The following is a 13,013-nucleotide window of genomic DNA, read 5'->3' as shown; positions in this document are numbered from 1 at the left end:
CCTGATTCAAGTTCCTTTTCCAAATTACTCAGGTCACAACAGTTCATTGCTGATAACAATGTGCTTACCAGATGGAAGCATCAACATTTCAACACCAAAGAGTAAGGAACTGTCACAGCTGAATATCTGTGACTCCTAGCCTATGTCTATACTGAACTGCATTGTTAAACATCAACACTATTTAAAAACATTTACAGCTTATTTTGCTTTTCAGTGAATATTTAAGCCACCAAGAACTCTTCTCTTGGTATGCTTTCCTGGAAGATGAGATGAAGAACTGAAACACGCAGGCTACAAATGTTTTAAAACCTTTACTGTATATAAGCAGAACTACATAAGGCACTAACTAGAAAAATGTTTGACGTTGGTACTGTCTTACCAATGAAAAAAATCATGTCAGCGAAATAACTGTATTTTAACTAACAATATGTTTAAAATAATCCAGATAGAATAAACTCAAAGAAATGGTTACATTTATCTTGTTTCAAGCATTCAAATACCGTAGAACTGCTCTGCAAGTGTCCATGCCAGTAACTGGACAGTTCACAAAGAAAAGCAGGATGCTAACTTTTGATTAAAGAATTTACCACCTCACACCACCTGAAACTATATCTGACAACAGTAACTTAACACTCAATAGTTAAAAGCAGAGCTTGCTGGTACAGTGCACCTGCTGTGTTCTAAAGGAGGAATAACCTAGACACAAACACAAAAGCTGTAATAAACTTACTTGCCATCTTTGAACCAGTGTATGTCAGGAAAAGGGAAGCCTTTGGCTCTACATTCCAGACTGATTTCCTGGTTGAGGATGACTGCGATTTCACTGGGGGTCTCAGAACCTATTATACTTGGTGGAACTTTGAAAAGACAAAACATTACAGGAAGAACTGGTATTTAACCAGAGAAGTTATGTTATGAAACTGAAAGAAACACTGTAGTGGATCATACTATGTCCTTGAAACAACTTTAGTTTTCACAGCAAAGTGTCCCCTGCTAGATCATAAAGTCACTTCTATCATGACAAGCACTTCCACACTTGTGCTGGTGAACTACATAAAACAACTCCATGTTAGACTGCGGTACACCCGAAATACAAAACTAAGTCTCAAAGACCAATATCCAGTAATGAAAAGCAGCATTTTGTCTGTGTTACTACAGGAACGGCAAATTTTAAGTATTCAAAAGCCATCACGATCAGGGCTTTGGCAGCCAGTATTTAATGGACAGGAGGAGGAAGCACCTATTTATAATAACTTGAAGTTTACTGGCTCCTTAAATATAAACTGTTTTTCAGATCATTATCTCAAAGAAAAACCTCAACAAACCACAAAAGCAAATACCCAGACCCACAGAACTAACCTAGTATGTCCAGGTTAAACAGCTTCTCAGAACTTCCTGCTATATTTATGGCTTTGCAAGAGTATTGTCCAGCATCATCAGTAGCAGCTTTAAGGAGCTTCAGTATCTTCCCATTGTGTAAAATCTGGTGAGTACTGCTTTCCACAACCTTAAAAGAACCCGAGACATTATCCTTATGCGATCCAAGTTACATCAGCCAAATATCACAGCTGGATTTTTATAAGAAAATGGTAGTTTTAGACTAAGCGTAATCTGTTTCCCCTTCCAGTTACAGCACTAATCTCCACTTCTGCTAACTATTGAATACAACTTTTAGCTCAAAATAGAACACAGCGTGGGAAGACCCAAGAAATCCTTCATCTATCAGTAATGGTCAGTCACAAAGGTGCATAAAAGGGTCTCTCATTATCATAAACTATCACTTATCAGCTACAAGTTGAAGCATAGGACTCAAGCATAATCCTAAGGAATTCAAATTGCCTCCAAGAGTTCTTATTTCTCCATCAACAGGATAAAGAAAATACCATTACTGGTCCCCTCTGCAAGGATTCTGGCATCCAGAGCACTGGGAGATTGCTAAGGCTAATTCCTAGAGGAATCCTGAAAATAAAGAGTTTACTTTTGACTTCTTGAACAGCTGAACTAATGGATTAGCCATATTCAGCTGGCTTTCTGCGTGGGTGTTCTCAACACAGTTTAAATATACATGAAGGCATGTACGTGTATTCACTCTAAATGAGCTCTCACACCAAGCACTCAGAAGTCAACACAAAACCGACTGAAGATGGGGATGTTAACTCAGCTGGGTTAATCATACATACCTGGATATCTTCTTTATACCAGGAGATGACCGGGAAGGGGTTACCAGATACTTCGCAGAAGAGACTTACAGGGTGATGAACAACTCCTGATGTATTTGTCACCTTTTCTTGATCTCTAATTTCAGGAGGAACTACAAAAAAGCTCGAAGTCATGTATTAAGCCTTCTATTCCAGTGATTTCTCACTTCCTCCTTACCACCAAATCAATTATTACCATCATCTAAATTTCTCAGGCCCTTCTCATTTCATCCTCAATGCTTTCATTTGCCATTTGGATCTGGACATATCTCCCTGTGTCTCTTCTCTTTATCATAAACTAGTATTCTCTTGCCCAACAGTCTCTCAGAGAAATACACTAAAATGCAATCACCATCAGCATTTTAAGAGAACAATCTTGGAGTTTAATCTTTAATTTAATTTTATTTAATCTTAAAATCCCATGTTACTTGCTTATCATATAAATGAAGCGGTTTCTTCCAGAGAAACTGCTTCACTCACCCCCAAGAACATCTGCCTATCATTGGTCTCACTATGAATGCAAAAAGAGAGGCCTTGTGTGGTGGATAAGAAAGTTCAGGTCCCACAGATGAGGCCTGCTGGCACAAGATGGAATTTCTGCTTTTCTCAGAATAAAGGTAAGGATATAACCCAGCTCAGGCATCAGAACTAACTGTAATGGAAAGTGGACAAGGCTGGAAGAAAAGTATTCTGAAAGAAGCAAAATTTCAAAACATATCCCAAGGCCACCTGCATAGTTTCTATTAAATAGTTTCCATTTAGGACTGTGGAAGAAGAATATCAGGAGCAAGAATTCTCCTATTCTGTGTTCATTTTGATAAATAACTTTTCTCATATTTATATTTGAAATGCAGATCTATCATCCAACCTTTAATTTCTACAGTACAAAAGTCTTCATATTTTATTTGCATTCAAGTTTTCAAATATAACTAGAGCCCTCTACAAATAAAATGTACTTAGCTCTGAGCAAAGCAAAGATGGATTGTGTGTAAGGTCACAGAGAAAAGAAACAACAGAAAAAGTAGAGAAAGTACCAGACTAATAGAAATGCAAGTACTCCAATTATTTTTTATCATTTAACTGCACACTGGGCGATTTGAGGGATGCAATTTCCAACAACAGAAGAGATCATGTTCTCCAAAAACCGTTCCCCAATAGCTGTGTCTATTATTTACCGTTAACTTTCAGGTTGTATTTTCTTTCTGTACTTCCAGCTTCATTGGTTGCCACACAAACATACTCTCCATTATCCAAAGGTGTAACAGAAGCTATCAGCAGCAGCGTCCCCTCGTCTAGAATCGAAATCCCTGGTTCACTGCCTGTCAGCTCTCTTCCATTACGGAGCCATTTGATGACAGGCTTTGGAACACCTAACAAGAAAAAGGTGAAATTTCAAGCAACAGTTGGCTTGGCTCAGAATAAGAAAGATTCAAACAATTCCTACTGCTTGCTGCAAGTCTTACTGGCAAGGACAGTGCACAGGGAGGCTGTGAGCTTTCAAACTCAGAGGAAGCCCTGACTGTTACAGTATACTTTTAACATTAAAAATCTTAGTTCTAAATAAATATTATAATATCCTTGCTGGTTAGCAATGACTTTTCACAGAAGTTCCTCACATGGTGGTTATTTATATCAATTAGTCTAAATTGTTCTACATAAAACATAAAAGGAAAATAATTGTGCAGACTGTACATTTTTACCATGACAAGGAGTACATAGAAACATAACAGAAGCAGTACACAGAAACACCAACAGAAAAAAACTACACTTTTGTCACTAAAGTTGGCAAAAACAACACAGACCTTTTGCTGGGCACGGGAAGGCCATGCGCTGATTGGCCACTCTTTCTTGAAGGGGACTGTTGTATGGAGGGTCCAGATCCTCAATAGTAGGAGCCTCTGAAAGAAAATCAGATTCCCCCAAAAGACCTTGATCTCTGCTCCCAGATGTGAAAACACAGCCTGGCAATACATAACACTTCCAAGTCTCTCTCATTCACACAAGGTCAGATTCCAATGACCCTCTTTACGTTGATCAGAATGTTTACTATCCAAGCAGTCTTGCTTTCAGCAGAAACACTTAGGAAGTAAGCAGCACAAAGAGGCTTTCACATTTGATTGAAATTGGTTGTCTCTAAACCCCATTATATTTGTTTAGAATTCAGTGACTGTGTTTCTACAAAATCTGAGAAATACTATTTAAACTGATTTTTCTTGTACCACATTGGCAGAGCTGGGTTAGCAGTTGGACTTGATGATCTTAAAGGTCTCTTCCAACCAAAATGATTCTATTGTACTACTTCTACCCTTTGTTTCTGCATCTCATTTTAAACCTGTGTGCAGACTGAGACTGTACAAAGAATATTATTTATAATGATGTAAAGTTATTGGTAGTTCTTTCTTGTTTGTAAGAAGCAGTTCTCAGCACTTCTACTCCAAAGGGTTCAGAACACTGCCTTTAGACTGTTACAAAGAAGAAATAATTACTGCTTAACTCAGTCATGCTACAGTGATGTATGTCAGTCCATCAAGTGAGGAGTAATACCACATATTTAAATAAGCACGTTGACCACTGCTGCCCCATCAACTTCTCAATCGTGTACTAATCAATGGAGTGAAGAGCTCAGTTTCAGATTATGAAAAATTCCAACTCTATTACGAGCTGTGACACCAGGCTCTGTGGTTCAGAGACCATCTCTGCAAATGTGAGACATCTCAACACACAAAGATAAAGAGGTTTCCCGCATCACAATAAGATTTTAATTACCTACTACAAAATCAAATCCTAAGTAGCTTTAAGATTTTTTTTTTAAATAGTAATGTATTTTGAGTCTTTTCTTGTTTCTGAAAACTCTCCAAAGACTATTTGCCTATTCTTATTTTCCTTCATTAACATCAGAACATAACATGTAAACAAATTTGGATTTTGCACCATGTAACGGCCAATAGCAAAGACCATTGCCCTCCACAAGATGAGCCATGATCTCATACCTAGCCAGGGCAGGGGCAAGATTACAGTCCCAATATAAATACCTTGCACTTGTACCGTTATCTCTGCCACGTCGCTGCCCGCTGCATTACTAGCAACACACTTGTAGGTCCCAGCATCAGGGAGCTGGACATTGCTGATGCCCAGAGCTCCATCCGGGCCGTGGATGAACTGCCCACCATCTATAGGCACAGGACTTCTGCCTTTCAACCAAGTGACTTCTGGGGGAGGGATCCCCTGGGCACGGCAGGGTATGTCAACTCGGTGGCCAGCCTGGACTTTCAAAACTCGAGGTCCATGTTGTATCTTTGGAGGAACTAAAGAAGACAAGTTTAGTTCACAGTAAGGTGAAGAAAAGCACGTACAGAATCGTTCCTGAAGGAAATTCTTTTCTGGCTTTGTCATTTTAGAAAATGTCCTTAAAAACATCCTTCCTTGTCCTCTGAAACTACGTTCCCCCAGGCGACTAAAGAAGCTATACTTCCTTATACACACTAAGGAATGTATCTCCTCTACATAGGATAGGATGGACAACACCCTACTGCTTAACAAAACTGAAGAAGCTGCATTTCAGACTCTGCTACATGGCTTCCATACGAGCAGTGTAATATTATTATACCGAGCGCATTTGAAGAGCTATGGGCACTGGCTCTTGCTAACACAAAACAATTCAAAAGCTTTTATGATAAAGTTAATTTTCCTTTTGACATTTTCATTTCCTTCCCCTAATCCCTGATCTTCGTACGCTTCCAAACACAAGTTCAGACAAGGAGATAAAATATGACTGGAAGAGATTTTGCTGGTACCAAAGAATAATATAAACCAAACATAAATCTTTGCCACAATGTTTTTCTTTCTAAGGACCATTGACAATAAAAAGACTTATAAAGAATGTCTGAAATAATAATAATTGCCATTTTTCCAGACTCTCCATTAATGTACAGCTACAGATAAACAAAGATATGCACTGATATCAGCCTTCTCCACACAGAGAACCAGACAGCAGTCTGATATAGCCATTGTAGTTGAATTAGTGAAGTCTGAAGTTTTGAAGCTGCTGGGGGCAGGGGGGTCCAAACTGCTGCATTCACTATACGTGATCCACTTCAAAGACGTGCTGGCAGCAGGCACTGCCAACACCACTCCCAAACTCTACAGGAGTATGAACCACAGAAGAACTATCTATACTCTCACGATTACTATAGATCAGCCTTGTGTGGGCTGTGCCAGGCCACAGCTCCTGCACCCACTCTCCTGGGTGCTTTAGCATCTGATGCAGGCAAGGAGGAATAAACGAGAGAGCACGAAGCTAACTACGTGACACCGTGGACGTGGTTAAGAGACTGTGGTTGGGGCCCCAGTATGGGGAGAATAGAAGAGAGACAAAGGAGTGACAATGTGATGATCTATGGCAAAAGGGAGAGGGGGCCACAGGTCCTAGCTTGAGTGACTAGACACCTCCTTTGAGGGGGAGAGGAAGGTGGGCACCAGCAGAGGGTGCTGAACAGAGAAAGGACAGTAAGATGGGTTAAGGTGTTAGCTTGCAAAGGTGGGTGCAGCAGAATGTGTATGCACATAGCTCTGCACAGACAGGAGCAGCTGCCCCTCACAGGGGACCCAGTTCCACACTGGTTTCACTATCACCTGAGCATGCAAAGTGCATGCAAACTTTGAGGTAACCAGTACCAAAAGAGTTTGGAAATGTAGCTCCCATTGAGTTGGTGGGAAATTGTAAGCCTCAGCCAACTGTTCTTTTCTCAGCCACTGCTTCCAAACTCATTGCTGAGAAGCCTCTTGCACACAGAACACCTAAGTGCATTAGAACAAAATCTTTCACTTATTGAAATCCCTCTGGCTGCCATAGAGAGTCACATGTCATATTGTACTATAATTCTTCCATGAGCCTAGAGAACATTAAAGGAAGGAGTGGGTGTGTATACCTATATATGTATACGTGTGTGTGTATACACAATATTTCCTCTCCACACAGACAAAACAACTTGCATATGAAGATAACATGACCTGGAAGAATACAGGTTACTAGTATTTAATGTAAATAAGGAAAAATGTTGGAAAAGCTCCACATGATGCTAAATTCCATACAGAAACTTGCAGATTATCCTTTAAATTAAAACTTACCATGTACACTGAGCTTCACTGACTGGGTCACATTCCCAGCAATATTTGTGGCTACACAGGTATACATTCCACTGTCTGAAACTTGTGTCTCACTGATCTTCATTGACCCTGAGGGTAGGAAAGTGTGTCTGGAAAAGTAAGAAGCAGATACATTGTATAAACATGTGTTGAGAGGTGAATGACCTCTACTTACACATTGCTAGTTATTGCTACAAGCTAAACCAACACTGAGTTGTGTCATGTTACTGAACTATGACTTACATTCACTCATTTTTTTCCTAACTCTTTACTGAGCCACTACACGCAGAATACGCAGCAAATACCTAAAACACGCGATCAAAATTACAATATTTGGTTCTAGCTACTTACAAGATGTATTCAAATCTGCCTTGTTTCTAGAACTCACATTGCAAGTTTAGGGGAAGGTTAAAAAAAAAAAAAAAAAACACCACCAAACCACAAGAAAAAAACCCAATTGCAACAGGTAGAGAAATGGAGCTCTTCAATCTCCTGTCAAAAATTTTTCCTCAGCCCAAGTCAGTGAGTCAGAAAGTTAAAAAACTTCTGATACTACTTGATGCTGGAAAAAAAAAGATGTTATGTTGTTTCAAGACAGAAGAGTGGACTCTGAAGAGTTCAGTTCAGTTCTGGTGTTTAGAGATATTATTATTCATCAGTAAATAGTTCACTACATAGCATTAATTTTTACTACAGTTCTGGTAATAGGGCTGTAACATGACAAGATACATCAACCAGCTAAGTCAAAATCTTCTTATGTAGAAGTCAAAAGTAATAGAAATATGGAAAATAAATGAGGAGGGAAGGAAAAAAATGACAGCTAAGAATTAACAAGAAGAAATACAAGTCTAGCACTCAGGGTTATATACAGAATTTAGGCAAAGGTGGTGGGAATTTGTGGTATTATCTGTCCTCCTTTCCCTGGCACTAACTGACAATGTTGTCACATGAGCATAATTGGTGAATTTTGGCATCGCAATGGCCTGGAGAGATAAATGAAAAAAAATTGAAACATATTTCCCACAGGCCACCCAAATTTGTCTGATATTATGATTCCTCTTTTGCTGTCCATATCTTTCCAAAACTGTTGTTTTGTTTGTTTGTTTTTTAATAACTCTGAAAGATTGATTGCCGGGGCCACTTATCTTGCATTACTTTGTCCACTAATTATATTGCTTTCTGATAAAAATTCCATAATTTCTGATTTCACGCTTTTGTTTACTGGTCACATCTCTAACATCAGCTTTGGGTGGTCTCAAACAATTTTGCTTGGACTAATTCTTTAACTTTTCCTGACATCTGTAAACATTTTATGGAATGGGCTGAGCTGGACTTGAGTTACTATGGACAACCCGGACCTTTCCACAACAGCCATGAGCAAGTAGACTAATTTATCAGAGTCTCCTGAGGTAAAAAGAGGATAATCAAGGCACCAGGAATGCAGATTCATTAGTACATGCAACATGCTCAGAGGACAAGGGCAGAAAATTCCACATGGATTACTAACAACACATCAATTCTTCGTGCACAAGCCTCCTTCCCCAAACATGCTGGCCCATGAGGGGCTGAGGCTGTGGCAGACTCACTGGAGCAGGTGGCTCTGAGGGATAGATTTGGCTACAAGGCAAAAGGCTCATCTTCAGGGCTGTACAGTTCCCTAACTCAGCACAGACACCACCCAACTCCTTCCACTCGGATCACTGAGAGACACCAGACACCAAGTGCAGTGATCAGGACAGGGTGCACATGGCCAGCATTACCATTCCCTGGTTTATGAATACAGCTGTAGCCTTCACCCCTTCTCTGAGGTATCCTGGAGATCAAAAAGGACTAGCATGGCCCATGGCAGTACCTGGCACGTCAGCTGGGAACACAGAAAATAGTCACTGACTCCTCTCCTCTCTTATTCTGTACTGTGCTAAAACAATAAGGATTCTCCAGCATTGTGGCCCCATGCTGTATACAAGACAGTCCCCAACTCTTCATTTTCTAAGGCTGTCAACTCAATGTTTTTATGAGCATTTTGCTGTCTTTTCACATGCTCAGGAATATCTGGAGAGTTTTAGGATCCAAAACACAGCAAGCAACGAGCCCTTGTAAGCAATCCCAAACGTTTATCTTCATCTGCATTCTACTGGCAGCCCAGGCTTCATATGAATAACAGACAGTGCTCCCCTGAGCATAAATATGAAGTGCTTAAGAAAAGAAAGAGCGTTTTTAAACATCTATAATCAAGCACATGTTATGTGAGTCTCTGGGCATCACCACAGTACAACTGTAACACATTCTCCTTCGTCTTGGCCTCCTGAGCTGGCGTACAAGCACACACTGGCATGGAGGCAGCAGAGTGTCTTAGTATCCTTCAGAGACATATGCTTGGCTTGGGAAAGAGAGTTTCAAGGCTTAGTAAAACAGGGTCCTCAAGCAGGACGGCTAAATACCTTCTGATGGATGCTGTGGCAATTAGAAATTATATACCCTTCCAACATCTTGACAGCTTAGATGCAATTTCACTTTTCTTTTGTTTTCATCAAACATTGTTACCTTGGAGAGAATGGAGATATGAGCTGCATTTCTTTGGCCCAGGTAATTATGGGGGGTGGCAAGCTCTTCACTTCACATGGAAGTGTGACATCTTCCCCTGCAATTACTGAGATCTCTATGGGTTTATCATATGCATTTCCTTGCAGGTCTCCAGGCCTGGACACTCTAGGTTTCACTATAACATGGAACACGTTAAGAAGCTGTAATGAATATAGGTATTTGTACAAACGTAACACCATACAATTTCACTTCAGATTAAACATCTCTGTTTTTATCTGGTACATAACATCACAATCCTGTTTTCAATGACACGTCTGCAGAAGACACAAATCACCATCATGCTGCTGTACAGTGCCTGCAGCTCAGACACTGGCTGATGCCTACATGCAATACCACAGATACCAGCAGAACTGCACTACCTACCCAAAAAGCTGGATAGCAGCTGTTATATGTATATGTTATATGTATATGTTATATGTTCATGCATCTGATGAGCTCTGTGTTGCACAGGGAGTTTGCAACCAATACCTGGACTACGTTACACTACAGCACCAATACCTAACAAGCCATAAAGCCTTGCAATGCAAGTCTACACCTAGACAATCTTTTTATAGTACTTGGAGATGGTAGAAACTGTCAGGACCTGTGTGATTAATGGATCTTCATTCCTCTATCAGAAGAGACTTCTATTCTTACACAGATGCTTCCTATCCACTTTCATAATAGATGAAATTATGACCAGCCCACAATCCTAGTCTATGAACTCAAGGTAAGAAGTATCAGGAGGTTTGAAGAGAATCATAATGGCTTAAGGATGGGCCTTTCAGTACCAGCCATTGGTAAAACTGCCTAGTATGTGGATCCAGTGACCTAGGACAATGTCAAAAGCACTAACCAGAGATTAGTTTAAATCCTGCTTGCACTGTGGGTACCCTAGTTCACAATCCACCTGAGTGGGCTTTACTGTCTAAAGTAGAATGCAACAGAGGGAGAGAAACAATGACAGTGTATTTGATTTTAGCTCACACATACCATAGACAGTCAGCTGGACTTTCCGTGTAGCATAACCAGCAGCATTTGTTGCAGTGCACACATATTCCCCAGTCTCTTCACCCCCTGGTGAAACTACATAAAGACTTCCATCAGAGCCTGCAGAAAATTTCTCACTGCTGGGAAGAATTACTTCTCCTTTCTGTGGAAACAAAAAAAGGAAAAAAAATAGTCCACAGCACCTGGATTTCTTTAAAATAGACCAAATGACAATCATTTAATTCAATACAAGCTAAACCTTACAGCAATAAAATAAAATCTGGCATTAAAACTATTAACAGAACACAGAAATCATTAGTGCCTGTAGCATCTCCCTTACTTACCCCATTGCTGTGACCGTTTCTGCACTGGGTCTGATTTTTTACTGTGTAATATGCTCCACGCTCTTTAATGCAGTTCTGTAGAGCAATTTGCAGGCAGTCTGACCAAATTATTAACTTCAACTAACTTCTCACACTTCTTGAGTGTCACAGTCTAAGCAGTATCAAGAGCAGAAGCACAGGGATTCTTATGCAAAAAGCTTCTTACATTTTACAGGCTCCAATTCTTAAAGGAAAATTTTAAAAACAAAAATCAAGATTTCAACTGACCTAATGTTGACATTGATTGCTAATGTCAAAACAGATCGGGTATACATGATATGAAATCTTTTTAGTCAGCAGATTCTTCCTTGTCTGTATTGGATAAGTGATATGAAGAAAAATCTCCTCCTGCCGTGCTTTCCCCCCTGCCAAAGCACCACGGTTAACTGTGCTCTGTTCTGGCTTTTAAACAAAGCTGTGCACAAGATCCCAATCACTTACATCTGCACAGCTTCTGAGGCACAGCAGTGCCCTCACAGCAATGTCATGAGAGCTGTAACATACCCCAGATAACTGTTATTACCAGAAATTATGCTGTTCAAGAAGAGCAAATAAAAAGCCTGGCTTTCAGAAGAGTTCCCTAACAGGCTGAGGTGCTATGGAGTGGACATCTTGCCAAGGACATGATTGAAAAGTGAGAGAAGGTTAACCCCAGAATACCATTATTAAACACACTTTCCTCAGAGGAAAAAGGCTTCTTAGATAAGGCTCCAAAACAAAAATTAACTTTTCATCTGTGGCAGGTTGCCTAATCTTAAATTATCAACTCACAGCAAGAATATGAACAATTTCTAAAGTGTTAAAAACATAAAGCTACAGTAAAGCCCTTCCAAAGAATAGAACACTGATCTATGGCTGGAGTATGGCCAGAAAGTACAGCTCTGAGAAACAAAAACAGACAGGAGTAAATGGAGATTTTCCAGGTCGCACACAGCTGACACTCTTGGTCATATTTCTTGCATTTAGTTTTTATGACAACTAAATGATGTGTTCAATTATCTTTCTCCATGAACAGCTCAAAGATGAGAAATTACCTTGGACCAGACAATAGATGGCTTAGGAACTCCACTTGCTTTGCATGGTAATGTTACTGGGATTCCTTCAATGGTGCTGAATATCTGCTGCCCATGCTGAATAACAGGCAGAACTAAAAATAAACACAAATATTAAACACAGGCAGAAAATATTTCAAACCATGGCATAAATCTTAGAGTAAAATCTTTATATTCAACTACTACATACAGGCAGCAGGGTTTGGGAATTTTCAGCCTCTTCTCTGAACCCAATGACCAGCTGCTCTCCCTTCCACTCTCCAGTCTCATGACAGATTAAATACCAGTTCACAACAAAGCGTCTCAGTCATAGGCTGATCACTGGATTAGTACAGGTAGTTTTAAACTAACTGTTGGTTTTTCACATAGCTGACAGCAATCATTTCAGAAAGTCTTTGTCACAATATCCTCTGACAACATTTTAGGCTTCATGAAACAATCCTGTACGTGATTCAACCTGTAGAGCACTTTCCATGAGAATGGGTTCCGCATTTTTGGTGCTCAGTCAGCTTCCAGTGATGGACATTTTGAACAGACCAGATGTAAGAGGGAAGAACTGATCACACTCCAAACTCATTTAATCTTTGTTACAAATGCTACAATGTTGTGTGAGCTGCAGTGGTGATTTCTGTAGGGACTGACTGTTAGATGAATTTAAAAAA

At 39.9% G+C, this 13,013-nt stretch overlaps 1 protein-coding gene across 1 annotated transcript in view; it reads right to left on the bottom strand.

Annotated features, from left to right (window-relative positions):
• Nucleotides 1-13,013, bottom strand: part of LOC103771402 (hemicentin-1-like) — a gene marked incomplete at both ends in the record, with an annotated part of 82,650 nt that overhangs the window by 36,628 nt on the left and 33,009 nt on the right. Inside the window, 10 exons of the mRNA XM_008938698.1 lie at nt 731-857; nt 1,360-1,507; nt 2,181-2,311; nt 3,374-3,568; nt 4,001-4,096; nt 5,231-5,503; nt 7,326-7,453; nt 9,888-10,062; nt 10,920-11,079; nt 12,334-12,446. Of these exons, the coding sequence (XP_008936946.1) occupies nt 731-857; nt 1,360-1,507; nt 2,181-2,311; nt 3,374-3,568; nt 4,001-4,096; nt 5,231-5,503; nt 7,326-7,453; nt 9,888-10,062; nt 10,920-11,079; nt 12,334-12,446 (1,546 nt within the window). The remainder of the gene's footprint in view (nt 1-730; nt 858-1,359; nt 1,508-2,180; nt 2,312-3,373; nt 3,569-4,000; nt 4,097-5,230; nt 5,504-7,325; nt 7,454-9,887; nt 10,063-10,919; nt 11,080-12,333; nt 12,447-13,013) is intronic.

This window comes from Merops nubicus, unplaced genomic scaffold (assembly GCF_000691845.1).
Source record: "Merops nubicus isolate BGI_N331 unplaced genomic scaffold, ASM69184v1 scaffold8294, whole genome shotgun sequence".
Taxonomy (NCBI): Eukaryota; Metazoa; Chordata; class Aves; order Coraciiformes; family Meropidae; genus Merops; species Merops nubicus.
This window is presented reverse-complemented; position numbering and strand designations above follow the sequence as displayed.